Source organism: Triticum aestivum, chromosome 4B (assembly GCF_018294505.1).
Source record: "Triticum aestivum cultivar Chinese Spring chromosome 4B, IWGSC CS RefSeq v2.1, whole genome shotgun sequence".
Classification (NCBI taxonomy): Eukaryota; Viridiplantae; Streptophyta; class Magnoliopsida; order Poales; family Poaceae; genus Triticum; species Triticum aestivum.
In genome coordinates, this window is record NC_057804.1 from 195074766 (window position 1) to 195097331 (window position 22566).

At 48.1% G+C, this 22566-nt stretch overlaps 1 protein-coding gene across 1 annotated transcript; it reads left to right on the forward strand.

Annotated features, from left to right (window-relative positions):
- The first annotated feature begins 4503 nt into the window (after positions 1-4503).
- On the forward strand, positions 4504-6133 carry LOC123094720 (probable fucosyltransferase 8). The gene has a single exon (XM_044516655.1). The coding sequence runs from the start codon at positions 4517-4519 to the stop codon at positions 6131-6133; it is 1617 nt and encodes a 538-aa protein (XP_044372590.1). The 5' UTR covers positions 4504-4516.
- Positions 6134-22566: the final 16433 nt, after the last annotated feature.

Consider the following 22566-nt stretch of genomic DNA (forward strand, 5'->3'; position numbering starts at 1 on the left):
ATATATGTGAATTATATCATGCCGTCCTTTTTTGTATTTCTCATTGCTTTTGTTGACAATGTTTGTATATTCAACTGCTCTTCCTGTGCATCAGCCATTTGAATTGGTGATGGAGAAATCTGGAGTGAAAACAAGGTCTTCAGAGCAGACAATGCTACCTGCTGAAGCAGATATCTTGCTGGTTACAGATAGCTCTTCAGAGGAGGATTCAAAGGCAGATGACCAATCCTATTACCCCCTGAGGTGTATGCTCAAACTTGGCAGGGTTATATTACTCATATAATGCATATGTTGTATTGAAATGCTTTGTTTTTACATCATATACACAATATTGAATGCCATCTCCTTAGTTGACACATCATATATGCGATTGCCCTCTGCTCACTTCCTTAGTATATAAATCATATATTTGAATTATGTCATGCCATGATGTTTACATAGACAACATGTATCTGAATTATGGCATGCCAACCCATTTTCTAAAGACATAATATGGTTATATCATCTCATCCTGTTTACATAGTCATCATATTTTAAATTATGTCATTCTATCCGTGAATTATATCATGCCATCATGTTTCCATCGACGGCATGTTTGTGATTTATGGCATGCCAACCACTTCAATAGACACATCATATAGTTATATCATGTCATCATGTTTACATAGTCATCATATTTTGAAGTATGCCATTCTATCCTGTTTAGTTAGCCATCATACATGTGAAATTGTGTCATGCTATCCTGTTTAATTAGCCATCATATATGTGAAATTATGTCCTGCTATTCTGTTTGCTTAGACAACATAAATGTGAATTATTTCATGCCCTGTTTTCTTCCCTACTATCCATTGCACCTGTCTATCTTACAATGTCTGTACATTCAATTACTTTTCTTGTTTATCAGCCATTTCAATTGGAGGGAGTGATGGCAATATCTATGGGAGTAAAAACATGGTCTTCAGAAAAGATCGTGCTACCTGTCGATGCAGATAGAACCACGGTTGTTCTTGCCCAAGAATCAGCCCCACCACACATAACCCACACTCATGCAGATTGTACCCCTACCCAGTTGGACAGAGAACCAGCTACACCCCTTCTAACCCCAACCCCAGCAGATAGACACCCAGTTCCCGTTGACACAACACCGTCTCCACCACAAAGCACCCAAACACGAGCAGTTAGTAAGGCAACTGCAGTGCCCAAATCACGAGGACCACCACTCCGAACCCGAAGTCAACGCTTAAAGCAGAAGAAGAATTGTTCTCAGGTCAGGTTCCGTAGCTATGGTTCATACTACTTTGCTCTTGCATCACTGTATTTACTGGTACCAACCAATTTCAAATTTGAAGGATGCAATTGAAACTCCAATGGCGCAACATGTATGTTTTAAACCTGTTTCTTCAACGTGTTTGGCTGTTTGCTGTTGTAATTTGCTCTATGTTGATTTTAGTTTCAATTGGATAAACAGTTATGTTCTCATGCCATGCACATTACAAGTGTTGTTATTGCTGTGTAGTTTCCCACACTTATATTCTGTCTATGCTACTTTGTCTTAAATAGATATGATTCGAACTGTATCTATCTTGATTTGGCAACATAAACTAGAATGATATAGACCATACAGTGACCATACTACATAGATATATGTTTGTTTCATGCTGTTATCCTGTCCACCTTACTACTGAACTGGTTTACCAAAATGAGTTTCATATACTACATTGTAAACCTGAGATGTGTTTGTTTGTTTCTCTTTTAGAACGCGGATAAAATATTAGAGAAGAGTACCCTGTTATGCAATGGTAAAGGAAGTAATGCAGATAAGGTTCAAGATAGTGAGACATCCCTGTTGGTCTTCAAGAAAGCTGATAAAAACACCTTTAAGGACACTAAGACAACCCCAAAGTCCTGTCTTGATGTAGTGTTCGAGTTACTGGCTACCACTTCTGGCACCAGCTCTTCGAACTCGTTGCCTGAATAAGTTCGGCTTCTTGAGTCTCAAATTCAAGTTGAAAGACATCGATCAGATGTTATGCGACAGGAAGCCGAAGAACTGAGGAAGTCCCTGCAGAATTCAGATGCATACTTTCTGGTGCAACAGCAAGTGCTGGAGGACTTAAGCGCCAAACAAGAGAAAGTTAATAAGCTTGCTAAGCATCTTGCCAGCATTATGGGTACCCAGGATATTGTTTCTTGAGCTCTTCTGAAGTGGTTTTAGTTCTGGACTTGTTTTGCTGCGGCGTTTATATGCTGCTGTTTTCCCTATATTTGCACTGGTGGCGAACTTTGATGCCCAGTGGATGTAATATGTGTAATAGCCGTGATATCCTAGTGTAAGTTGCTTGCTTATTTATTTCCTTGTTGTCTTGTTTATTTGTTTGCTTGTAGTCAGTGCAGTTCTTTTTCTGCGGTTTGCTAGTGGCTGCAATAACCTATTTTTTAAAACTAGGCCACAATAACCATGGGCTAATATTTACTGTAGTGACACTGGGCCTCCTACGGGTCGTAGAAACAGTGGGCCTTCTACGGGCCGTAGAAACAGTGGGCCTTCTACGGGCCGTAGAAACATTAGGCCTTCTACGGGCCGTAGAAACATTGGGCCTTCTATGGGCCATAGAAACAATGGGCCTTCTACGGGTCGTATCATCAATGGGCCTTATACGGGCCGTATGATCGATTGGCCAAACATGGGCCAATAACAGGCCGCATTATGGCCGTAAACGGGCTAGAGTTGGAATCGTCCGTTCATGGGCCGACCATAATGGGCCATCGTTAATAGGCCGTATTTGATGACGCTATGAAAACGACCCAACGTATTAACGGACCACAAACGGGCCGACTGTAACCACAGGCTGAATTTGGCCCACAAGCAGAAAATGACAGTAACGGGCCGTAAGTAAACGAATGCTGTAAATGAGCCCAAGAATAAATGGGCTCTGAGAAGGCCGAAAGATAACATGGGCTGGAAACGGCCCAACGGAATAACGGGCCGTTAATGGGTATAAAGTGATACACTATTCATTACGGGCCAGTTTCACCACGGGCCGTTAATGGGTGTAAAGTGATACACTGTTCATTGCGGGCCAGTTTCACCACGGGGTGTTAATAGACCAAGAGTTACATAGGGCCTCATATGGGCCGAAAGACGTCATGTGCCATACATGGGACAGAAGTGAAAACGGGCTGGAATCATATTGGATGGCCCAGATGACGCTACTGGGCCTAATTCGGATAGGGCGTAACGGGCCTTGGGTTAGCGGGCTGTAAATGGGCTATATGCGAACATGCCGTTAACAGGCTTTCTATGGGCCGGCCCGCCACCTTTTGACCAAGTCAAACGGGCCTCTGTTGGGCCGTGCCACGTGTTGATGTATCATAGGCGCCTTCTGTCCAATGAGTGGATAACATCTATCCCAACAATGAGCCGACACGTGTTTCCTCCAGCCAATGATGATTTTACACGTGGAAAATCCCCATTGGTCGGGGCTGTTAACGGGTTATCGGGTCCAAAACCCAACTCGATAGCTTAATGGCGTTCCGTTACGGTGGATGCCACGTGTCGGTCACCCTTGACGAAAGCACTTCTGTGACGCGCGATTTATCGTCATGGAAGTGGACACTTCCGTGATGATAATTTTGGTAATGTCATGGAACACTTCTACGACAGCACATGTATGACTATCTTGATTCTGTCATAAAATCGTCATGGATGTACATGCATGACAAAAAACGCGACCTACTGTGACAAACATGTATCATCACAGAAGTGTATTTTTTTGTAGTGCTGACGATGCGCTTCGACAGGGGTCAGAGGACGGCGCGGCGGTGGGCAAGGCGGATCCATCGGAGGAGAGGAGAGAGAGGGGCGGTGAGGCGTGCTAGCGGTGGGAACAGTGCGGAGCGGTGATAGGAGAGTGGGAGGGGAGTTATGACACGTCCCCTCCGTCTCCCGCGCTGTCCGAGGTGTGCAACCTCCTCGCACGCGTGGCTGCCCCGAGCCAGGCTCGCGAGAAACTGCCGATTCGGCAGTTTCCGCCGGGCCAGGCTTAGGCCTGCTTTAAGTTTCGTGCGGGCCATGAATCGCATGCAGCCCAGCCAACCAAACAGGCCACACACATCCCGTACGGGGGTGCTTGGACTGCATGTGGGCAACCAAACATACGTTATGTACACATAACCCATTTCATGAATCTTGGTGTAAATCGGCAGCACATGATTCGCGTGCACCTGGACCCGCGTGCTCCCGGTCAATGCTCCAGCTTTCGCACAGGGTGGGTATATTGCTGGAGTAGTAATTAGCTGGATCTTACGTAATAACTCGGAGGGTCAGACTATTCCAAATCCAAAGGTAGAAAAGAGAGGAAAGCAGTAATGTTCCTAGACAGAATAGGGAGCAAATAATTACTTCCCCCTTTCGAATCCTATCGGACAAGTAATTTTGCCCTATATGTATGCAAAAAGGATGATGTCTCTTGCCTCCATTCGGCAGCAAATCAACTAGATTTATATAGATGTGATAATGGAAGGAGATCTGCGTGGTCGATCGGCGGAGGCGAGAGAGAAACGTCGGGATGCAGCCAGTTCGGCCGCCATCATCATCATCTTCTTGTTGGTCGCGTTGACGCACCTGCTCGTGCTCTCCTCCCACTTCGGCGCCACCGACCCTCTGATCTGGTGGCAGCAAAGGGCGTACGCAGCAGATGGCGGGCCTGGCGGCAACGCGGTGGCGCCCGACCGGCTCCTCTCCCCGGACTTGGAAGACAACAATCCGGCAGCGTGCCTCAGCCGGCACGAGGCCTCCAGGCGCTGGAAGCCCACGCGATTCCCTATGCCCCCCTACCTGGTGGAGAGGCTAAGGTGGTACGAGGCCAACCACCGTCGGTGCGGCCCGCGCACGGCGCTCTACCGCGACGCCGTTTCGAGGCTCCGGTCTGCCGCCCGCAACGCAGACCACGCCGCCGCCGGCGATCATCATCATACATGCAAGTACGTGGTCTGGATCCCAACCGAGGGCCTCGGCAACCGGATGCTCAGCCTCGTCTCCACCTTCCTATACGCGCTCCTCACCGACCGCATCCTACTCGTCCATGAGCCCCCGGAGATGGAGGGCCTCTTCTGTGAGCCCTTCCCCGGGACCACGTGGCTGCTCCCGCCGGCCGATTTCCCCCACAAGCTCGACGCCGCCACCTTCTCCTCCCGCTCCAAGGAGAGCTACATCAACATGCTCCATAACAACATCATCCGCTACGGCTACGGCGACGACGCTCGCGCGCAGGTGTTGCCGGCTTACGTCTACCTCCACCTGGAGACCGTGTTTCTTCTCACCGCGAGCGTCAAGCTCCGGCTCCAGAACCACACGTTCTGCGACGAGGACCACCATTTGATCAACAAGTTCGACTGGATGGTGGTCAAGTCCGACAACTACTTTGCGGTGGCACTGTTCATGATGCCCATGTACCGCCGCGAGCTTGACCGGATGTTCCGAGCGAAAGGGGCGGTGTTCCACCATCTTGGCAGGTACCTCCTCCGCCCGGGGAACCGGGTGTGGGGGATGGTGGACAGGTTCTTTGAGGGGTACCTCGCCGGTGCCGACGAGCGTCTCGGCATGCATGTGCGTAACAAGCAGATCTTCCCGGTGCCGCCCGAGATCATGTTTGAACAGATCCTCCGGTGCGCGCGGGAGCATCATCTTTTGCCGCAGGTACTAGCCACCAGCGAACCACCGACGGCGGAGGCGAAGAAGAAGAAGAAGAACAAGGCCGTCGCAGTCCTGATGCTTTCCCTGAAGCCTGAGTACCATGACAAGCTGCATGCCATGTACTACACCAACGCCACGGTGGCCGGCGACGTGGTGGTGTCGGTGCACCAGCCGAGCCACGACGGGGAGCAGCAGTCGGACGCGCGGGCACACAACGAGCGTGCCCTGGCGGAGATCTACCTGCTGAGCTTCTGCGACAGGATGGTGACGACGGGGTGGTCCACGTTCGGGTACGTCGCGCAGGCGCTGGCTGGGATTCGGCCGTGGATGCTGTTGCCGGTGAACCGGAGCAAGATGAGGGCCGACGTGGCGTGCGTGAGGCCGCCGTCTGTGGAGCCCTGCACGCATCCGCAACCGTTATTGCTCACGTGCCAGTAGGGGGCCGGGCTACGGCATATGGACGACCCCGTGAAGCGTGTGCCGTTCCTGCGCCACTGCGAAGACGTGCCTCTTGGTCTCAAGCTCTTCGGTTGAGCTAAAAACTTACTCCAGGTTGTTGTATCCCTGGAATTATAGATATATAATTTCGCAGCCGGAAATCATTTCACCACTCTTCCACCAAACGCATCGTCGTTACTTTTTTGTAGACAAGAGACATGAGCCCGACTTTATAAATAAAGCCATCAGACAGCGTTTCAGACAAACCACACAGCAATGGCCATGTCCAAGAGCATAACGAAAGTACTGGAGTACAGGGTACAGGGCACACATGCCACCATCACGGCATGCAGGCCGAAAATAAGATAAGAGCTAACACCGAAGAATACACGAAGCCACCAACTAACTCAAAATGATGCCAAGACAACTATTCAGCTGGCTCTAGCCGTGATAAGGAAGACGCCGAAGCCTGAATTTTAGAGAATAGAAGATCAAAAGCGTCCCGGTCTCCCGTCTTAGTCAATGATCCCCACTATTGCAGGAATATGCAAGATTTAAATAAGCAGTCAGCAGGTTTAGCAGGAAAAACATGCTCAATGGTAAACTTGTTTCTGGTATTCCACAAGGCCCAACAGATCGCCCCCAGACCAACCCAAAATAGCCGCTTAGTAACCCCAACTAGGCCATTGGCGAGGACCCGAAGCTTAGAGAAGGAGGAAGGAGCCCAAGACACCTGAAGCCATGACTTAAAACAACTCCAATCCAGTTTAGCCAGCGCACACCGGAAGAAAATGTGGTTTGTGTCCTCCAAGGCATCGCACAGTGCATAACGATCCGAGCCCGGGCCATTACGTTTACAAATTTGGTCAGCCGCAGGGAGACGTCCCTTGAAGGCTTGCCAGAGGAAAATCTTCACTTTAGGAGGGATACGAGCATGCCAAATTGGACTAAATTTGTTAGTGTGGGAGCCACCAATGAGCTTAGTATAAAGAGACTTAACAGTAAAGCAACCAGAAGACGTGTGGGGCCAGACCACCGAGTCGGCAGTCTCCAAGAGCACGGGGAAGAGGGCAGCAAGCTGCCGCCATTCCTCCAACTCTACAGGGGACATTGAGCGCCGGAAGGCAAGGTCCCAATTATTAGCCGAAAGTTTTGCGATGGAGATGCTGGGTTCGGGCAGTAAGAAAACAATGTGGGGAAGACCACCGAGAGGGGTGACTCTCCACACCACCAGTCGAGCCAAAAGCGAATGGAAGCTCCATTACCAACCACAAACTTGACGTGGTCCTTAAACAAAGGTCGAAACTTGACAAGGTCTTTCCAAAACTGAGACCCTCCCTGAGAGGAGGCGAACATAGGGTATGAAGTTGGGAAATACTTAGCTTTGAGAATAGAAAACTACAAGGTGTCAGCTCCCATGGTCATGATTTTCCACCACCATTTGATCATGAGGTATATGTTCATAATAACAGTGCTAATGATCCCCAACCCCCAAGGTTTTTGGGTCTACAGATAATTTTCCACTTAACTAGTCTGTATTTGCGTCTATTGTCCGCAGAGTTCTAGAGAAAGCACTCCTATGCTTATCAAATCCGGCATGAGTACCAGCAGACAGGAGATAAAAGCCCATGATAAACATCGGTAGGGAGGAGAGGCAAGAATTAATTAAAGCAACCTTCCCAGCATTCGTATTATATCTGCCCTGCCACGGGAGCACCCTGTTCCCCACCTTAGTAATGGCAGGAGCAAACTCCTTGGCACATAAATTGTCCAGGGAGATCAGGAGGCCCAAGTACTTGAAGGGAAAGGATCCCAGGTTGTAATTAAGATGGTGGGCCACCAGTAAAGCCTCTGTATCATCAAAACCAATGACAATAACCGCACTTTTGGAGAAACTGATCTTAAGGCCCGATAAGGCCTCAAAACATAGCAAAATGAACTTAAGGTGGGCAATGCAAGAATCATTAAGTTTCACCATAATGATGGTGTCATCTGCATACTAGAGATGCATGACTCCTTCAGGAATGAGGTGGGAAATGACCGAAGAGATGTGTCTGCATGAGGCGGCCCTCGAAAGGATGCGAGAGAGAGCGTCCGCCACAAAGTTAAATAATAGAGGAGAAGCTGGATCACCTTGCCGTAGGCCCCTGCCATTGACGAAGAAATTACTCACCTGGCCATTAATTGAGATCGTAGTGTGGCCCCCAGAGACCAGCTGCATAATCATGTGCACATAGGGTCCATCAAAGCCTTTGGCAAGAAGGACCTGCCTAAGAAACGGCCAACTGACCGAATCATACGCTTTTCAAAGTCCAGTTTTAGTATCACCGCCTTAGATTTACGAGTTGAGGTCATGAACAATCTCGTGCAAACAAAGGATCCCGTCTAAAATGAATCTCCCTTTGACAAACACAGATTGGAAAGGGTTGAGAGCTCTGTGGGCTACAGGAGATAGGCGAGTAGCAAAGCCCTTAGCCGGAAATTTCGCAAAGTTGTTAATGAGGGCTATCGGCCTAAACTAAGAAATCAACTCAACCCCTTTAACCTTAGGAATTATAATAATGACAACATAGTTAAGGCACAAGATTTCCATCGTCCCAAGGCAGAAGCCTTGTATAATCTTACACACCAGAGGTTGAAGCTGAGGTCAGAATTTCTTAAAAAAAGGGATGGAGAAGCCATCTGGGCCTGAAGCTGCATTAGGATTAGCAGAATTAATGACCTCCCAGATTTCCTCCTCAAAAAGAGGCAGCAGTAAGGCATCATTGTCAGCCCTTGAGATCCTAGAAGGGGTATCCCATAGGGATAGAGAGATAGAGAGGCCAAAATCCGGCTTGGCAGAGAGAAGGGAGGAGAAGAAATCAACCACATGCGACAAGATTTGAGACTGGTTCGAAGTTCTAACTCCATTATAAGAAGATTATCGATGGAGCATCTTATCCTTCAACCATTGGCAATGGCAAAAAAAATATGCCGTGGGGGAGTCGCCCTTAAGCGTCCAATTCAAAGTGCCCCTTATGCGCCAATATATCTCAACCTGCTGGTGCAACTGCATTAGCGCGTCCTCTAGGGCATACCGAGCCGACCACTCCCCCTCTGAGAGGCCGGGCCGGTCGGCCACGTTATCCAGACCAGCAATCTAGGCTTCCGGGGAACCTTTCTCTCGACGGGCCTCCACTGATCTATTACTAGACCAGCCCCGCGGGAACTTGCGCATCGCATAGAAACATTTGTGCCAGTCGTCCATGGTGCCAAACGATCGATGATAAGAGGAGAGCAGCCCAGAGATTTTGTTAGCAAGCATATCTATAAACCCATCAACTAATAGCCACGAAGCATCAAATTGGAACTGAGAGGAAACACTAGTGTTATCCAAGCCCGCATCTAAAATTAGAGGAGCATGGTCAGAGCCCACTATCGGTCTAGCTTGCATGGAAGCGCGGGGGAATAAGGAATCTCAGTTCAAATAGATGAAGACACGATCCAACACCAATCGAACCAGGTTGGTCTGATGGTTCGTCCAAGTAAAACGGGCTCCCACCCGAGGGAGTTCACGTAGGGAGGAATCACGAATGAAACCGTTAAAAGCATCAGCAAGAGGCCAAGAGAAGTTGCGGCTATTCTTGTACAAGGGAGGACGAAGAAGATTAAAGTCCCCTCCCACCAAAATAGGCAGAGTACAAGCATCGATTTTAGTGGAGATCTCGTCAAGGAAGAGCAGGGACAAGGAATGGTCAGCAGGGCCGTACACCACCATTATTTCCCAAAGAGTATTGAGCCGCCGATGATGAAAGATTGTGCTAGCCCAAAAAATGCCATGGTCAAAGGTAACAAAATCAAAAAGATCCCATATGGTGCGAATTAAAATCCCAGACGAATGGCCCAATGCAGGAAGACAATTCCAATCAAATCTATCCATCCCCGCAATGGCAGAGAGTTCATTGGGAGAAAAGGACTCCTTGAACGTTTCAACCAGCCCTATAATGTCGATATTCTCACCTCTAACCACATACCTAATCTAATCTTGACGCCCCCTCAGCACCGAAACCCCTTATATTAAAAAATAACGCTTTCTTTTAAAAGAGAGGTTTTTGATGCGAAGGCTGGACCTGCACAAGGCTACGCGGGATTTAGAGTGCTTAGAAGGAGCCCTTTTGGATGAAGGGGGTCGAACATGGCCACCACCAATGTCTCCCCCCTCCTCCACAGCCGGCTCTGCGGCGACTAGATTCACCGCAGCGGCTTCCTTGGCCTTAGCAATGGCCGCTTGGGCCAATTGTAACATCCCAAGTGTGATGGGTCCCATTTTGTAACATATCCAAACTTGATCTTGATCTAACTCCATGTGGGTTCCATCGTTGTTGGCTTCATCTTGTGTTGCTTTGTTGGTTTACTTATTGCATTGTCGTCCTCATCATTGTCATATTGCATTTGTGCCTCTTGTCATTTTGCATTTCATCAGGCCCATCATGTGCATTGCCCGTACATTATGTTGTTGTTTGCTCTATGTATGAATCTTGCATCATCACCTCTTCCTTCCTCCTTCCTCTTTTCTTTTTGCAAGATGTATTTCCCCCCTTCAATAGATGTGCAAGATTTTCCTATAAATCTTGCACCATGCCTTATACCTTTCTGTCAAGTTCCATCCTTTTTGGAGTTGTTTTGGTTTGGATCAAAATTGCCTCAAGTTTGAATTTAATTCAAACTTGTGATAATGTTCTTTCTCTAAAAATGCCCAAAGCAGTTTATTCAAATACTTCATAAAACCAGGATATCAGATATATCCTTATCTCGTCCTAATTCTTTGCCAAACTCTCTGGGCTTTTTCTTACATTTCTGTCTGAAGAAATTGATTAAGAAAACAAGAAAAATAGTCAGAGGGAGAGAGACAGCAGCAACCCAGTGGCGCAGCCCACTTGCAATAGTGCAGCCCAGCGCGCTCCCGCAGCCCAGCATCGCCTGCGCCCTCCTTATCTTTCTCACCCGCTCCCACACACACCCCCGCTAGCCCCTAGATGCGTGGCATGGTCGGGCCCGCCTGTCAGCCTTGGGCTATAGCCAACCCGCCACCCACCTTTTCTTCCACCTCCCGCCATCGCCATGGGGACCGCGTGTTCAAGAGCATTGTCGCTCCAGCTCGTCACCCTGGCCCTCCTTAAATCCTCCCTTCGTGTCCATTTAGTTCGCTAGGGTTTCCCTCTTCCCTATCACCGCCGCCGCCATGTGAGAGAGCCACCAGATCCACCGCAACAGCACAGTCCCGAGCGCGTGAGAGAATTTGTTTGCATTGCCGGCGTGCTCTCCGATGACGCCAGTCCTCTCCTTCGTGTTCGTCTGCTTCCTCGTCGTCGACTCCGTCCATGACGTCGACTAAGAGCAGCCAAAAGCCCCTCCAAGCCGCCGTCCCTTTCGTCCTCTTCCGCTTCAGTCACCGATCGTCTCCGACCAAGTTCCGGCGACTCCGTCCTCCTTCCGCCGCCCCGATCACGTGAGCGTGTTCGTGGTATGCTTCCATGTCTCCCCGTCTCTTTTTCCCCTCTCTTGCGTGTCCTCTAGTCGATGTTGCCAAGTGAGCCGAAGCTCGCCGCCGTCGAGCCTCGTCTCCTGCGAGGACCCCGACCCTTTTTGCTTTGCCGCTTCGGCCCATCATGTTCACCGTAGTGTGTAGAGCCCGCCTAGCCACTCAGTAGCGCCTGCTGTCCACCGCAGCGAGTAGCCCGAGCTCGCCACCACCGCTGCCTTCGGTAGCTCGTCAGCTGCGTCACCTCCATCGATGTTTGGTGGCATGCGTGCCATGCGTGTGTGCGGGTTGCTCCTGCATGCCGATACCACCCTCCGCCGTGCTCCATTCGTTAATGGCACCGTCCTGTGTTCTGCGCCGCCGCCTGACCTGCGGGTCTCGTCTGCCAGTCGCACACACACACGTACACATATGAACCTGACACGTGGCTCCCTGGGTCCCACCTGTCATCCACTGGGGCTGGGTGCCCACTGGGTATGCATAGTGTTGCCGCCGATTTGCTTTATTCTAGATCCGGCACCTTCCATTTTTGGCAAGTTTCCGTGTCCAGCCCTGCCTTTTTGACATATGTCAAATTAGGCATATAAATCAATTTTATTTTCTGTTTTATGCATATTTGTGCATTTTTAGCCTTTTCCATATGCAAAAATGGGCATGTAATATATGAATTTGGGGTATAAAATTTCAACTAGTCCATCTCTGGCATTAGATTCATCATTTGAGCAAGTTTGCAAACATGTCATTTTTACAGCATATGCCATTTTGTCATTTTTGTATGATCTTGTGTGATTTTTATATGAGCACCTTGTCAACATGTTTAAGGAGCATTAACATGCCATCTATCTTCTAGTTTAATCCATATTCCATGACATGCTCTGTGGTGACTAGCACAAGCATGCAAAGTAGCTTATATAATGTTGTTGTTTTCATACTTGTTGAAATCTCCAGTCTGAAACTGCCAGTAATAAAACTTGCCATATTGTCTTGTTGGTTCCCACTAATATATAACTATTTTAAACATGTTTTGTTATGCATTACCAGTAAATTCGTGCAATGCCTTTTGTTGCCTTGTAAAGCTAATGTAGCATGACCTAAACTTGCTCTAAAGATGATAACAGTTTGCTGTTAATAGTAATTTGCAACTTGTGAGTTCATTTGTAATTAATACATGCATCGTATGTTTTGCACCAATGTACAACTTCTAATATTCCATGAATATTGTAGCTGCATTTCCTTTTTGAGCACCTTGGATTCCTATAGCATAATTAAATCTTGCTTGCAATAGGTCATGTTGATGTTATGCACAGATTTGCATTGCATATTGTTTTGCTCACAGTTTGAGCTCCGCGCATCCGTTTTCGATGATCTTGATATCCATTTCAATCAAAATCTTACATTCTATCTAGTGGCATACTTAGATTGCCAAGAATTTGCCCATATCCATCTTGTCTTCATTGTTTCCTTTCCGACATCGTAACCTTCATTCCGGTAGAACCGTAGCCCCGTTCATAACCTTCTTCATATGCATTCATGATAGAAATGTATGTAGAACATGTTCATTGCCATGCCATGGTTGTTTACTTGGATGATTTTTATTTGTTGGGTAGTACCGGGAGACGAGTCTGAGTGCAATGACCCTGTTGAGTACGTTCACGAGGAGCAAGGTTTCGATACCACTGAGGACATTTCAGGCAAGATGATCATTACCCCCGATATCACTACTATCTTAGCTTGCTAGTTGTTTCATTGCTATTCCTATGTCGAGCTACCTACCACTTGTCTGCCAGCCTCCCAAATTGCCATGATCAGCCTCTAACCCTACCTTCCTAGCAAACCGTTGTTTGGCTATGTTACCGCTTGCTCAGCCCCTCTTATAGCGTTGCTAGTTGCAGGTGTAGTGCAGGTTGTTCCATGTTGGGACATGGATATTATGGGATATCACGATATCTCTTATTTAATTAATGCATCTATATACTCGGTAAAGGGTGGAAGGCTTGGCCTTTTTCTTGGTGTTTTGTTCCACTCTTGCCGCCATAGTTTCCGTCATACTTGTGTTATGTTCCTTGAATTTGTGTTCCTAACACGGTCGGGGTTTATGGGCCCCCCTTGATAGTTTGCTTTGAATAGAACTCTTCCAGCAAGGCCCAACTTTGGTTTTACTATTTGCCTAATAACAACTAAAATTTGCATAGGGAGTAATTAACCCGAGGATCCTAATCAACAACCGGGGCCAGTGCTCCTCATGAGTGTTGGTCCAAAACGGGCAGATTGTAGGGCCACCATGGGGCAACTCAAGGTTTGGTTTCACTCCTAGGATTTTTCATCTGATCGTGGCCTGAGAGGAGATACACGCTGCTCCTATCGGGGTGTCGGCACGTCAAGAGGTCTTGCTGGTTTTGTTTTACCATTGTCAAAATGTCTTGTGCACCGGGATTCCGAGTTTGATCGGGTTGTCCCGAGATGGAGATTTTCCTTCGTTGATCATGAGAGTTTATAATGGACTAAGTTGGGATGCCCCTGTAGGGTTTAATATTTTTGAGAGCCGTGCCCGCGATTATGTGGTAGATTGGAAATTTATAATATCCGGTTGTAGTGAACTTGACACCAAACTCATTTAAAATACACCAACCGCGTGTGTAACCATGATTGTCTCTTTTCGATGAAGTTCGGGAAGAGAACATGGTGGGGTTATGATTGCAACATAAGAAGTTCAGTATCACTTCTTGATCATTACTAGTTTGCGACCGTTATGCGTAGTCTCTTATCTTATTCTTGTACTCGTAAGTTAGCCACCATACAAATGCTTAGTGTTTACCGCAACCTCACCACTTAACCATGCCATACCCACCTTAAACTTTGTTAGTTTTGACACCGTGGGTAATAAGATTGTTGAGTCCCTGTGGCTCACGGATTACTACAAACACAATTGCAGGTACCACTACGACAGACACAGGTGATGCCACCGAGCTCGAGTGGGAGTTTGACGAGGATCATCGGCGTTTCTACGTCTCGTTTCCGGACGATCAGTAGTCGCTCGTAGTCGACTAAATCTCGGGATCTATAGCAGGGTTGGTTATGTCATTTTATCGTTTGTTTTCGTCCGTAGTCAGACCCTATCTTCTTTTGGATGATGTATGAATGACTGAACTATATTGATGTAGACTTGTGGCGAGTCTAAGCCTCTACCTGGTATTCTCATCTGTTCAGTAAATGACACTACAAAAAAAAGACACATCCGTGACATTTTGGGCCGAATGAATTTTTTTCTGTCATACTTATGACACTTCTATGAAGATAATTGTGACAAAACCCGGCATCATCATAGATGTGGTGGGCTCCTACTTCTATGAAAAAAAATCATGACAGAAAATGGGCTTTACGTCCTAGGCGGGCCGGAGACGCAGCTGCATGACATTCTTTGGGTCATCCATGACAGAAAAAACCATGGTAGAAGCGAGGGCACGGAAAATATCAGGGAGTTCCCGGTACGGTGGGTTGTCGGGGGCCGAGCGATGCGCGTTTCTCTCATACATGTACGTGCATGGGTGCGAGGCATTGGGCTCTAACTAAACCCGAGCGAGGCGTTCGCCTACTGAACCTAAGTGATTGCACTACAGGCTACGTGTTATTGAACCCGAGCGATCGATCGATGGCTGTTAACTAAACCAGATCGAGCGATTCCTTCGTTCGATACTCCTGCTAACTGAAGCCGATCGAACCTGCTGCCTCCTTCCCTTGATGAACAGTGAGCGTTGTTGGGGGGGGGGGGGTGGATGAACAGTTTCTGGTGGGGGGGGGGGTTGGATGAATAGGACCCCGTGTTGCCGCTGGATGAACAGGACTCTGATCGATCGAGCCGGTTGGGTGTGGATGAAGAGGACCCCGTGGAGGGCTGGATGAATAGGATCTCGTGGAGGGAAGGTTGAACAGTAGTCAGTGGTGGGCTGGTTGAACAGTAGCCGGTGGAGGGTTGGATGAACAGTAGCCCGTGGAGGGGTGGTTGAACAGGACCCCATGGAGAGGGTTGGTTGAACAGTAGCCGGTGGAGGAGCGCGTGGTGGAGGCTGGATGAACAGGAGCCCGCAGATGAATAGTCGTAGGTGGAGGCTGGAGGAGGTCGACAGTGGATGAATAGTACCACGTGGAGGCTGGAGGAGGTCGACGGTGGAGATGAACAGTATCCCGTGGAGTCCCGTTTTGCTGACGCCACACCCCTCCCGATGAACAAGACTCCCGTTTCGACCGTAGCACTCCAACACAAGTCTGTTTCCTCGTTTTGCGGTACGCCACACCCCTCCCGGTCAACAGGACCCTGTTTTGACCGTAGGAGGCTTGTTTCCTCCATTTTGCGGTATGCCAGACCCCTCTCGATGAATAGGATCCCATTTCGACCGTGCCCGGTCGAACACAAGGCCGTTTCCTCCGTTCTGCGGTACACCAGGCCTCGTTTGCATCGGCTATTCCGTCCAAGCCGGTTGGCTCCCGATGAACACGACAACGCATTCCATTCCGACCCAGCTGGTTGGCTCCCCATGAACACGACGACGACGTAGTTTCTCCGTTTCGACCCAGCCATGTATACGAGCCCTGGTCGTACGTATGTGCGACTAGGCGTTCGAGACCCCGCCTGTATGTACGTACGCGACCGTATTTTATTTCTTGCACCATGGCCGCTGTACGTACGTGTACATGCTATGTGCGCGCCTCTACTATGACACGTGCGCGCCTCTAATACGACATGTGCCCTTCCTTGCACGGCCACGGTTCATCGCTGCAGCCTGCAGACAGACCGATCGACCAGTATGTACGTATACGTTCACGACCAGAATGACAAAGCTACGTATGCTTCGACCAGGTGGGTCCCGACTGTCAGGCACTTCCTTGCATGCGAAGATGTAGCTGGTGGGTCCCAGCAGTCAGGGGGGCAAATCATTTTTTTCCAGTAATATGGATGCACTTGCTTGCGTGCGAAGATGTAGCTGGTGGGTCCCAATAGTTAGGGGGAAACGTCTTTTTTGCGAAATACGGTGGCCCGTCTGGTGGGTACCTGCTGTCAGGTGGAGGAATAATTATTTTGCGCGTAATAAGGAGGCACTTCTTTGATGCGGCCATGGACCTAGCTGTCAGCCTCTCCACATACGGTACTCTTCCGACGGAAGTCGTTCGTCGACCACATTGACCATGCCGCGCCAAGAGCACCAGGGCGATGGGCAACGGCGAGGCCTAGGAAGGGGACGACGCAGAGCCGGGGAAAACGCGGCAGTGGATGCCAACGCAGAGGGGAGTATGCGGGTTGACTGCTTCGGCTGCGGTGTGAGGCTGTTGTCTCCGGAGAATAATAGGAGGTGTGGGTGAGTATAGAGGGATGGCATGGCCAGTGGTGGCAGCACATCCGGACACGGGAGGCAGGAGCAGGAGGCACGACCGACGATTGTTTGGGCGGCTGGAGCAAGAAGACCAGAGGTTGAAGAAGCACTACGGCCGTTGGATGGACATCATACGGTCACATGAGCTAGAATCATTCATATTGACTAAGTTGACAAAGCCCTCCATCCCCGTCATCTTAGTAGGCCCACAAGTTAGCCTCCCACTATGATGGGTCCCAGCTAGCAGGGGTATCCATTTTTTGTGCGTAATAACGAGGCACTTCCTTGCGTGCGAGGATATAGCTGATGGATCCGATCTGTCAGCGCGGGAACATTTTTTTCACCAAATACAGAGGCCCTTCCGGTGGGTCCCAACTATCAGGTGGAGGAATCATTATTTTGCGCGTAATAAGGAGCCATTTCCTTGGGTGCGACCGTGGACCCAGCTGTCAGCCTCTCCACGTACAGTCCACTTCCGATGCAAGTCGTTCGTTGACCATGTTGACCACGCCGTGCCGAGAGCACCAGGGCAATGGATGACAACGAGGCCTAGGAAGGGAACGGCATGGATCCAGGGAAAACTTGACAGTTGTTTCCCACGCGCAAGGGAGTGCGTGGGTTTACTGGTTCGTCTGCCATCGCCGGAGAATAACAACAGGTGTGAGTGAGTAGAGGGATGGCTAGTCCCGCGATGGGAGAACGATGGGGAGGTGAGGCCTGCGCGGCAGCATAGCCGGCCGTGGGAGGAGGGAGCAGGCAGTCCCGCCGGCGCTTGTTTGAGCAGCTGGAGCAGGAAGAGCAGAGATTGAAGAAGCACGACGGCCGTTGGATGGACATCCAACAGTCACTGCTCTCGTGTGTTGACTAAGTTGTCACGGCGTTGCGTGTGCGTCAACCTTATTTTTAGGAAAGCATACGCGTCAACCTGTATTAGGCGCACAAGTCAGCCTCAAATCTGTGGAAAATAGCATACAACCCATCTGCCATTATTTCTAATAATTTACAGCCCATTTGCCAATTCTTAAGAATTTTTTGGAGCCCATCTTCTTTTTGTTAGCATTACACCCCATATTGTGGCCACGGTTAAAAATTATACGAAATTTTGCATATTTTGGTGCGGTCAACTGTTTTTAATCCCGAAATGTCGAGTCACATTGAAACTATTTTGAAAAATAATTTATATAAATATAAAATCCAAATGATTGTCCAGGCATAAAAATTAATGGAATTTAAAATCTTGTAATTAAAAAAATTAAACCAATTCCCCGGTTTGATGTGTTTCAAAAATGTACAACCCATTTCTGGGCAAACTGAATGAAACCCTCTCCTCGTCTTGAAAGATTTGCAGCCTAGCAGGGCTGATAAAGCAAGTAGGCCTCGTTTGGGTATTTCTTTTCAAAAAGTAGAACTGGGCTAGGCATTTTCAGCAAGAAAAAAAAACACAACTATGCTCATGATGTGGTAAACATAAATAAAACTCTGGCTAGATGGGCCACAGCCCCTGCATAGCTCCATTGTGACCCTGATCCGTCACTAAAACTAGTATAAATAACAACTACTTGTTCCTCAAAAAAGTAAATAACAACCACGCGACCTGTTGGGTCCCTAGTGTCAGCCGCTCGTTGTGTAATTCTCTCGTTTATTGACTACGTCGACAATGGCGTGAGCCCCAGATGTCCAACCATTAGGAGGAACCATTTTTGGGGGACTTGTAATAACGAAGAACTTGCTTGTGTACTGCCATGACGCTGGTGGATCCCTACTATCATCCTCTCCATGTACAGTCATATCCTTGTTCCTCTCGGTGGTTGATGGTGTTAACAACGCAAGAGGGCGGCACACCGCGCACGACGAGCGAACCAAGGCCAAGGACGACGGCGAGGCCTTGCACGGAACGAACAGGAGCCGTGGAAGATGCGCCGGTCCAGTCACAGGCGGAGGGGAGTACGAGGGTTGACTGGTTCGAGTGTGGGTGCGTGTCGGGGCTGACATCGCCGGAGAATAATAGGATGTGTGGGGGAATAGACGGAGGGACTAGCCAACGTTGGAGGGTACAGTAGGGCGGCGAAGGAGGAGCCAGCCAAGGGAGGCGGGAGCAGGCGGAGCTGACGGGGTGGTTTGGTTTGAGCGGCTGGAGGAAGAAGACCAGAGATAGAAGATACATGATAGATGTTGGTTGTCAATCCAACGGCTGGTAGGCAGAAATGTTTGTTGACTAGCTAGTAAGTCGACACCACCTTGGAGAGGCTATTTCCTCATGGGTCCAAAATGTCAGAATCCACATCTGTCACGGTCATGCAACCTTTCCTATGAAAATTTACAACCCATTTGGTGTGCTAGTTCGAAATAAGTTTGTGGGTGCTGGTGGGGGCTAATCACTTGGCTTCTGTAATGCACAGTGAGCTCAAGCAGCCGGCGAGAGTGATGTTATTTCCCTTGGTTGGGATTTGTCACAATATTTCACTCTAAATTAAACGAATGGCAAGCCATTTGCCTTGTTTCAAAGAAAATATGACAGTCACAGCCGAGTTGAAAAGGGCAAGAACATCTAACTCCAGCTGACAAACTGTACAAAAGCATGAGGGTTAATTGTTCACTAGGTTTAGACAGAACCCAGGTTGAAAAGGGCAACACCATCTAACTCCAACACTGTTTTCGGCAGTGACAGTTAAATGGATCGGTCAGGTCCATAGAATGAACATCCTGGGTCGTAAAATTTACTGGATTATGACCACAATATGTTGTAAATAGAAGCCCGACATGTTCAGATGCTCTTTTGCCCACCCGACACTCCTTTTTTTGCTCTTCGACATACCCATCCGTCAAAACCATGCTGCTGATAAACTTAAGCCTGATGGACAATAGTAACCTCACATTCAACAGGAAGAATGTGAGAAATCTAGTGTTTGTATGGTTGGCTACATATCATTCTAGCGTTATTATCTTCAATCGAATGTCATGAGAAGTGAGAAAATCCCGGTGCTTATGAATCCACCGATTGGTTATAACTTTCTTACCCCGTCCTGGTGCCTAAATAGACATGAAGATTGAGAATAGTTAAGGTCTAAAAAAAGAGTGTGGAAAGAGCAACAGTTGAACGGTTAATTCTAGTACACTATATGCGGGCTTCCAATGTGCGTGAAATTATCACCATTATATACAACTTCTCGAGACATGGAAAGCATTGCAGCAAGCCAATAATCTTGTTCAGATCAAAACTATTCATTTGGATATATAAGATCTTGACAGAATCCAGCACCATTGATAGGCTATCCATGGAGAAACTCTTCATTGAGCACAGAACATAATATTAGTACAAAATGTGTACTCCGAGATGATATACTCCCTCCATTTTTGTATACAAGGCCACAAACTCAAATTACATGTACCAAGGTAAAATTTAATACATGTTTTGCAACCTAACTTTTCTTTTCGTTTACTGGGATCATTAATACATCGCATGCATGCAAGAAAACTGAGTGGAGGAAGTAGATAAGTGACATTATGACAGCATGCATGCAAGCATTACAAGTTGCTATTACGAGAAAACATCATTAATTTTTCCTTGATTACTGTTGGTGGCCTTGTATAGATGCAAAATGTATATTCCATAGTGGCCTTGTATAAGTAAATGGAGGGAGTATAACTTATGCACAAAAATTTAAAATGCAGCTTATGGTTACAAGTGTAGATGATAATATAAAGTACCTTAAGAACTATGGAGCCAAACACCATCTTGAAATGAGAACAAAGATCATGTATTACACCCAAGGTCTCCAGTTTAGGTGCTGAGAGGACGGTTATTTGTGATAGTGAATAACTAGAATCAAGGATCAACCTTTGAAGTGAAGGGGCATCTTGGATGATGAGCTGCCTTCCGTCAAAAGAAATTCCAATTCTTACAAGGTTAGGCGACTTTATTTGGAGACAACCGATTCTAACTGTGAAAACAAGCACCAAGCACTCCAGGGCAGGGCAACTGGAGTGGATGATGTTGTGCAATGAGGCCTCCGATATATGAACCCGCACAAGTGAAAGTTTCTTGAGAAATGGGAGTTGAAGGTTTAGTACCAGATTGTCTGGTAGGTAGAACAGCACAAAGGTGGCGGTGTGGACAGAGGAGGAAAACCACGAGATGGACATCGGTGCTGAGGGCACGGGTAGATGGCGTTCAATATCTGGTAGGTGATTTCCAGGGGAATAGTAGAACTCAAGCAGTTGTAGTTCTGTGAATTCAGGGGATTTCAGCCAGGCATCCACCATGCAGGGCATGGTATGCTTGCTCAGGTAGCATGACAAGATGCAGAGGCTTTGAACGGAGCCCTGGTGGGAGGAGATGATGGCTCTGGGGATTTCAAAATCATTGAAGAGAGATAGCTGACGACAGTCGAGATTAAGGGGCACGGCGTGCCATAGAGGGCGCCACTGAATTGAGAGGACCTAGGTGCGGCAGCAATCCTTGGTGGGGAGAAGCGAGATGATCTCCACAAGGATGGCGTCTGGGAGATTGCTGATGCGGTCCACCCGAGATTCTACGGGTTCCTGAGATCCGGTGGGGGTGAGGTCACCGCTTCTCCCCGCGCTGCCGGGTGCGGGATCTATGATACGTCTCCAACGTATCAATAATTTATGAAGCATTCATGCTATTATCCTATCTGTTTTGCATGATTACGAGCTTTATTATACACTTTTATATTACTTTTGGGACTAACCTATTAACCGGAGGCCCAGCCCATATTGTTGTTTTATTGCCTGTTTCAGTATTTCGAAGAAAAGGAATATCAAACGGAGTCCAAACGGAATGAAACCTTCGGCAGCGTGATTTTTTGGAAGAATATGATCCTGGAGACTTGGAGTCCACGTCAGAAGATCCTCGAGGAGGCCACAAGATAGGAGGGCATGCCCCCCCCATAGGGCGCGCCCCCTGTCTCGTGGGACCCTCGAGCACCTCCCGACCGACTTCTTTTGCCTATATAAGCCTACATACCCTAAAAACATCGAATATGAAGATAAATCGGGTGTTCCGCCGCCACAAGCCTCTGTAGCCACCAAAAACCTCTCAGGAGCCCATTCCGGCACCCTGCCGGAGGGGGAACCCATCACCGGTGGCCATCTTCATCATCCCGGCACTCTCCATGACGAGGAGGGAGTAGTTCACCCTCGGGGCTGAGGGTATGTACCAGTAGCTATGTGTTTGATCTCTCTCTCTCGTGTTCTCTCTATGGCACGATCTTGATGTATCGCGAGCTTTGCTATTATAGTTGGATCTTATGATGTTTCTCCCCCTCTACTCTCTCGTAATGGATTGAGTTTTCCCTTTGAAGTTATCTTATCGGATTGAGTCTTTAAGGATTTGAGAACACTTGATGTATGTCTTGCCGTGTTTATCTGTGGTGACAATGGGATATCACGTGCCACTTGATGTATGTTTTGGTGACCAACTTGCGGGTTCCGCCCATGAACCTATGCATATGGGTTGGTACACGTTTTCTTGACTCTCCGGTAGAAACTTTGGGGCACTCTTTGAAGTACTTTGTGTTGGTTGG

Bases quoted from the DNA above. Each gene is read 5' to 3' on its own strand.
- LOC123094720 (XM_044516655.1), top strand. From the start codon at position 4,517: ATGGAAGGAGATCTGCGTGGTCGATCGGCGGAGGCGAGAGAGAAACGT.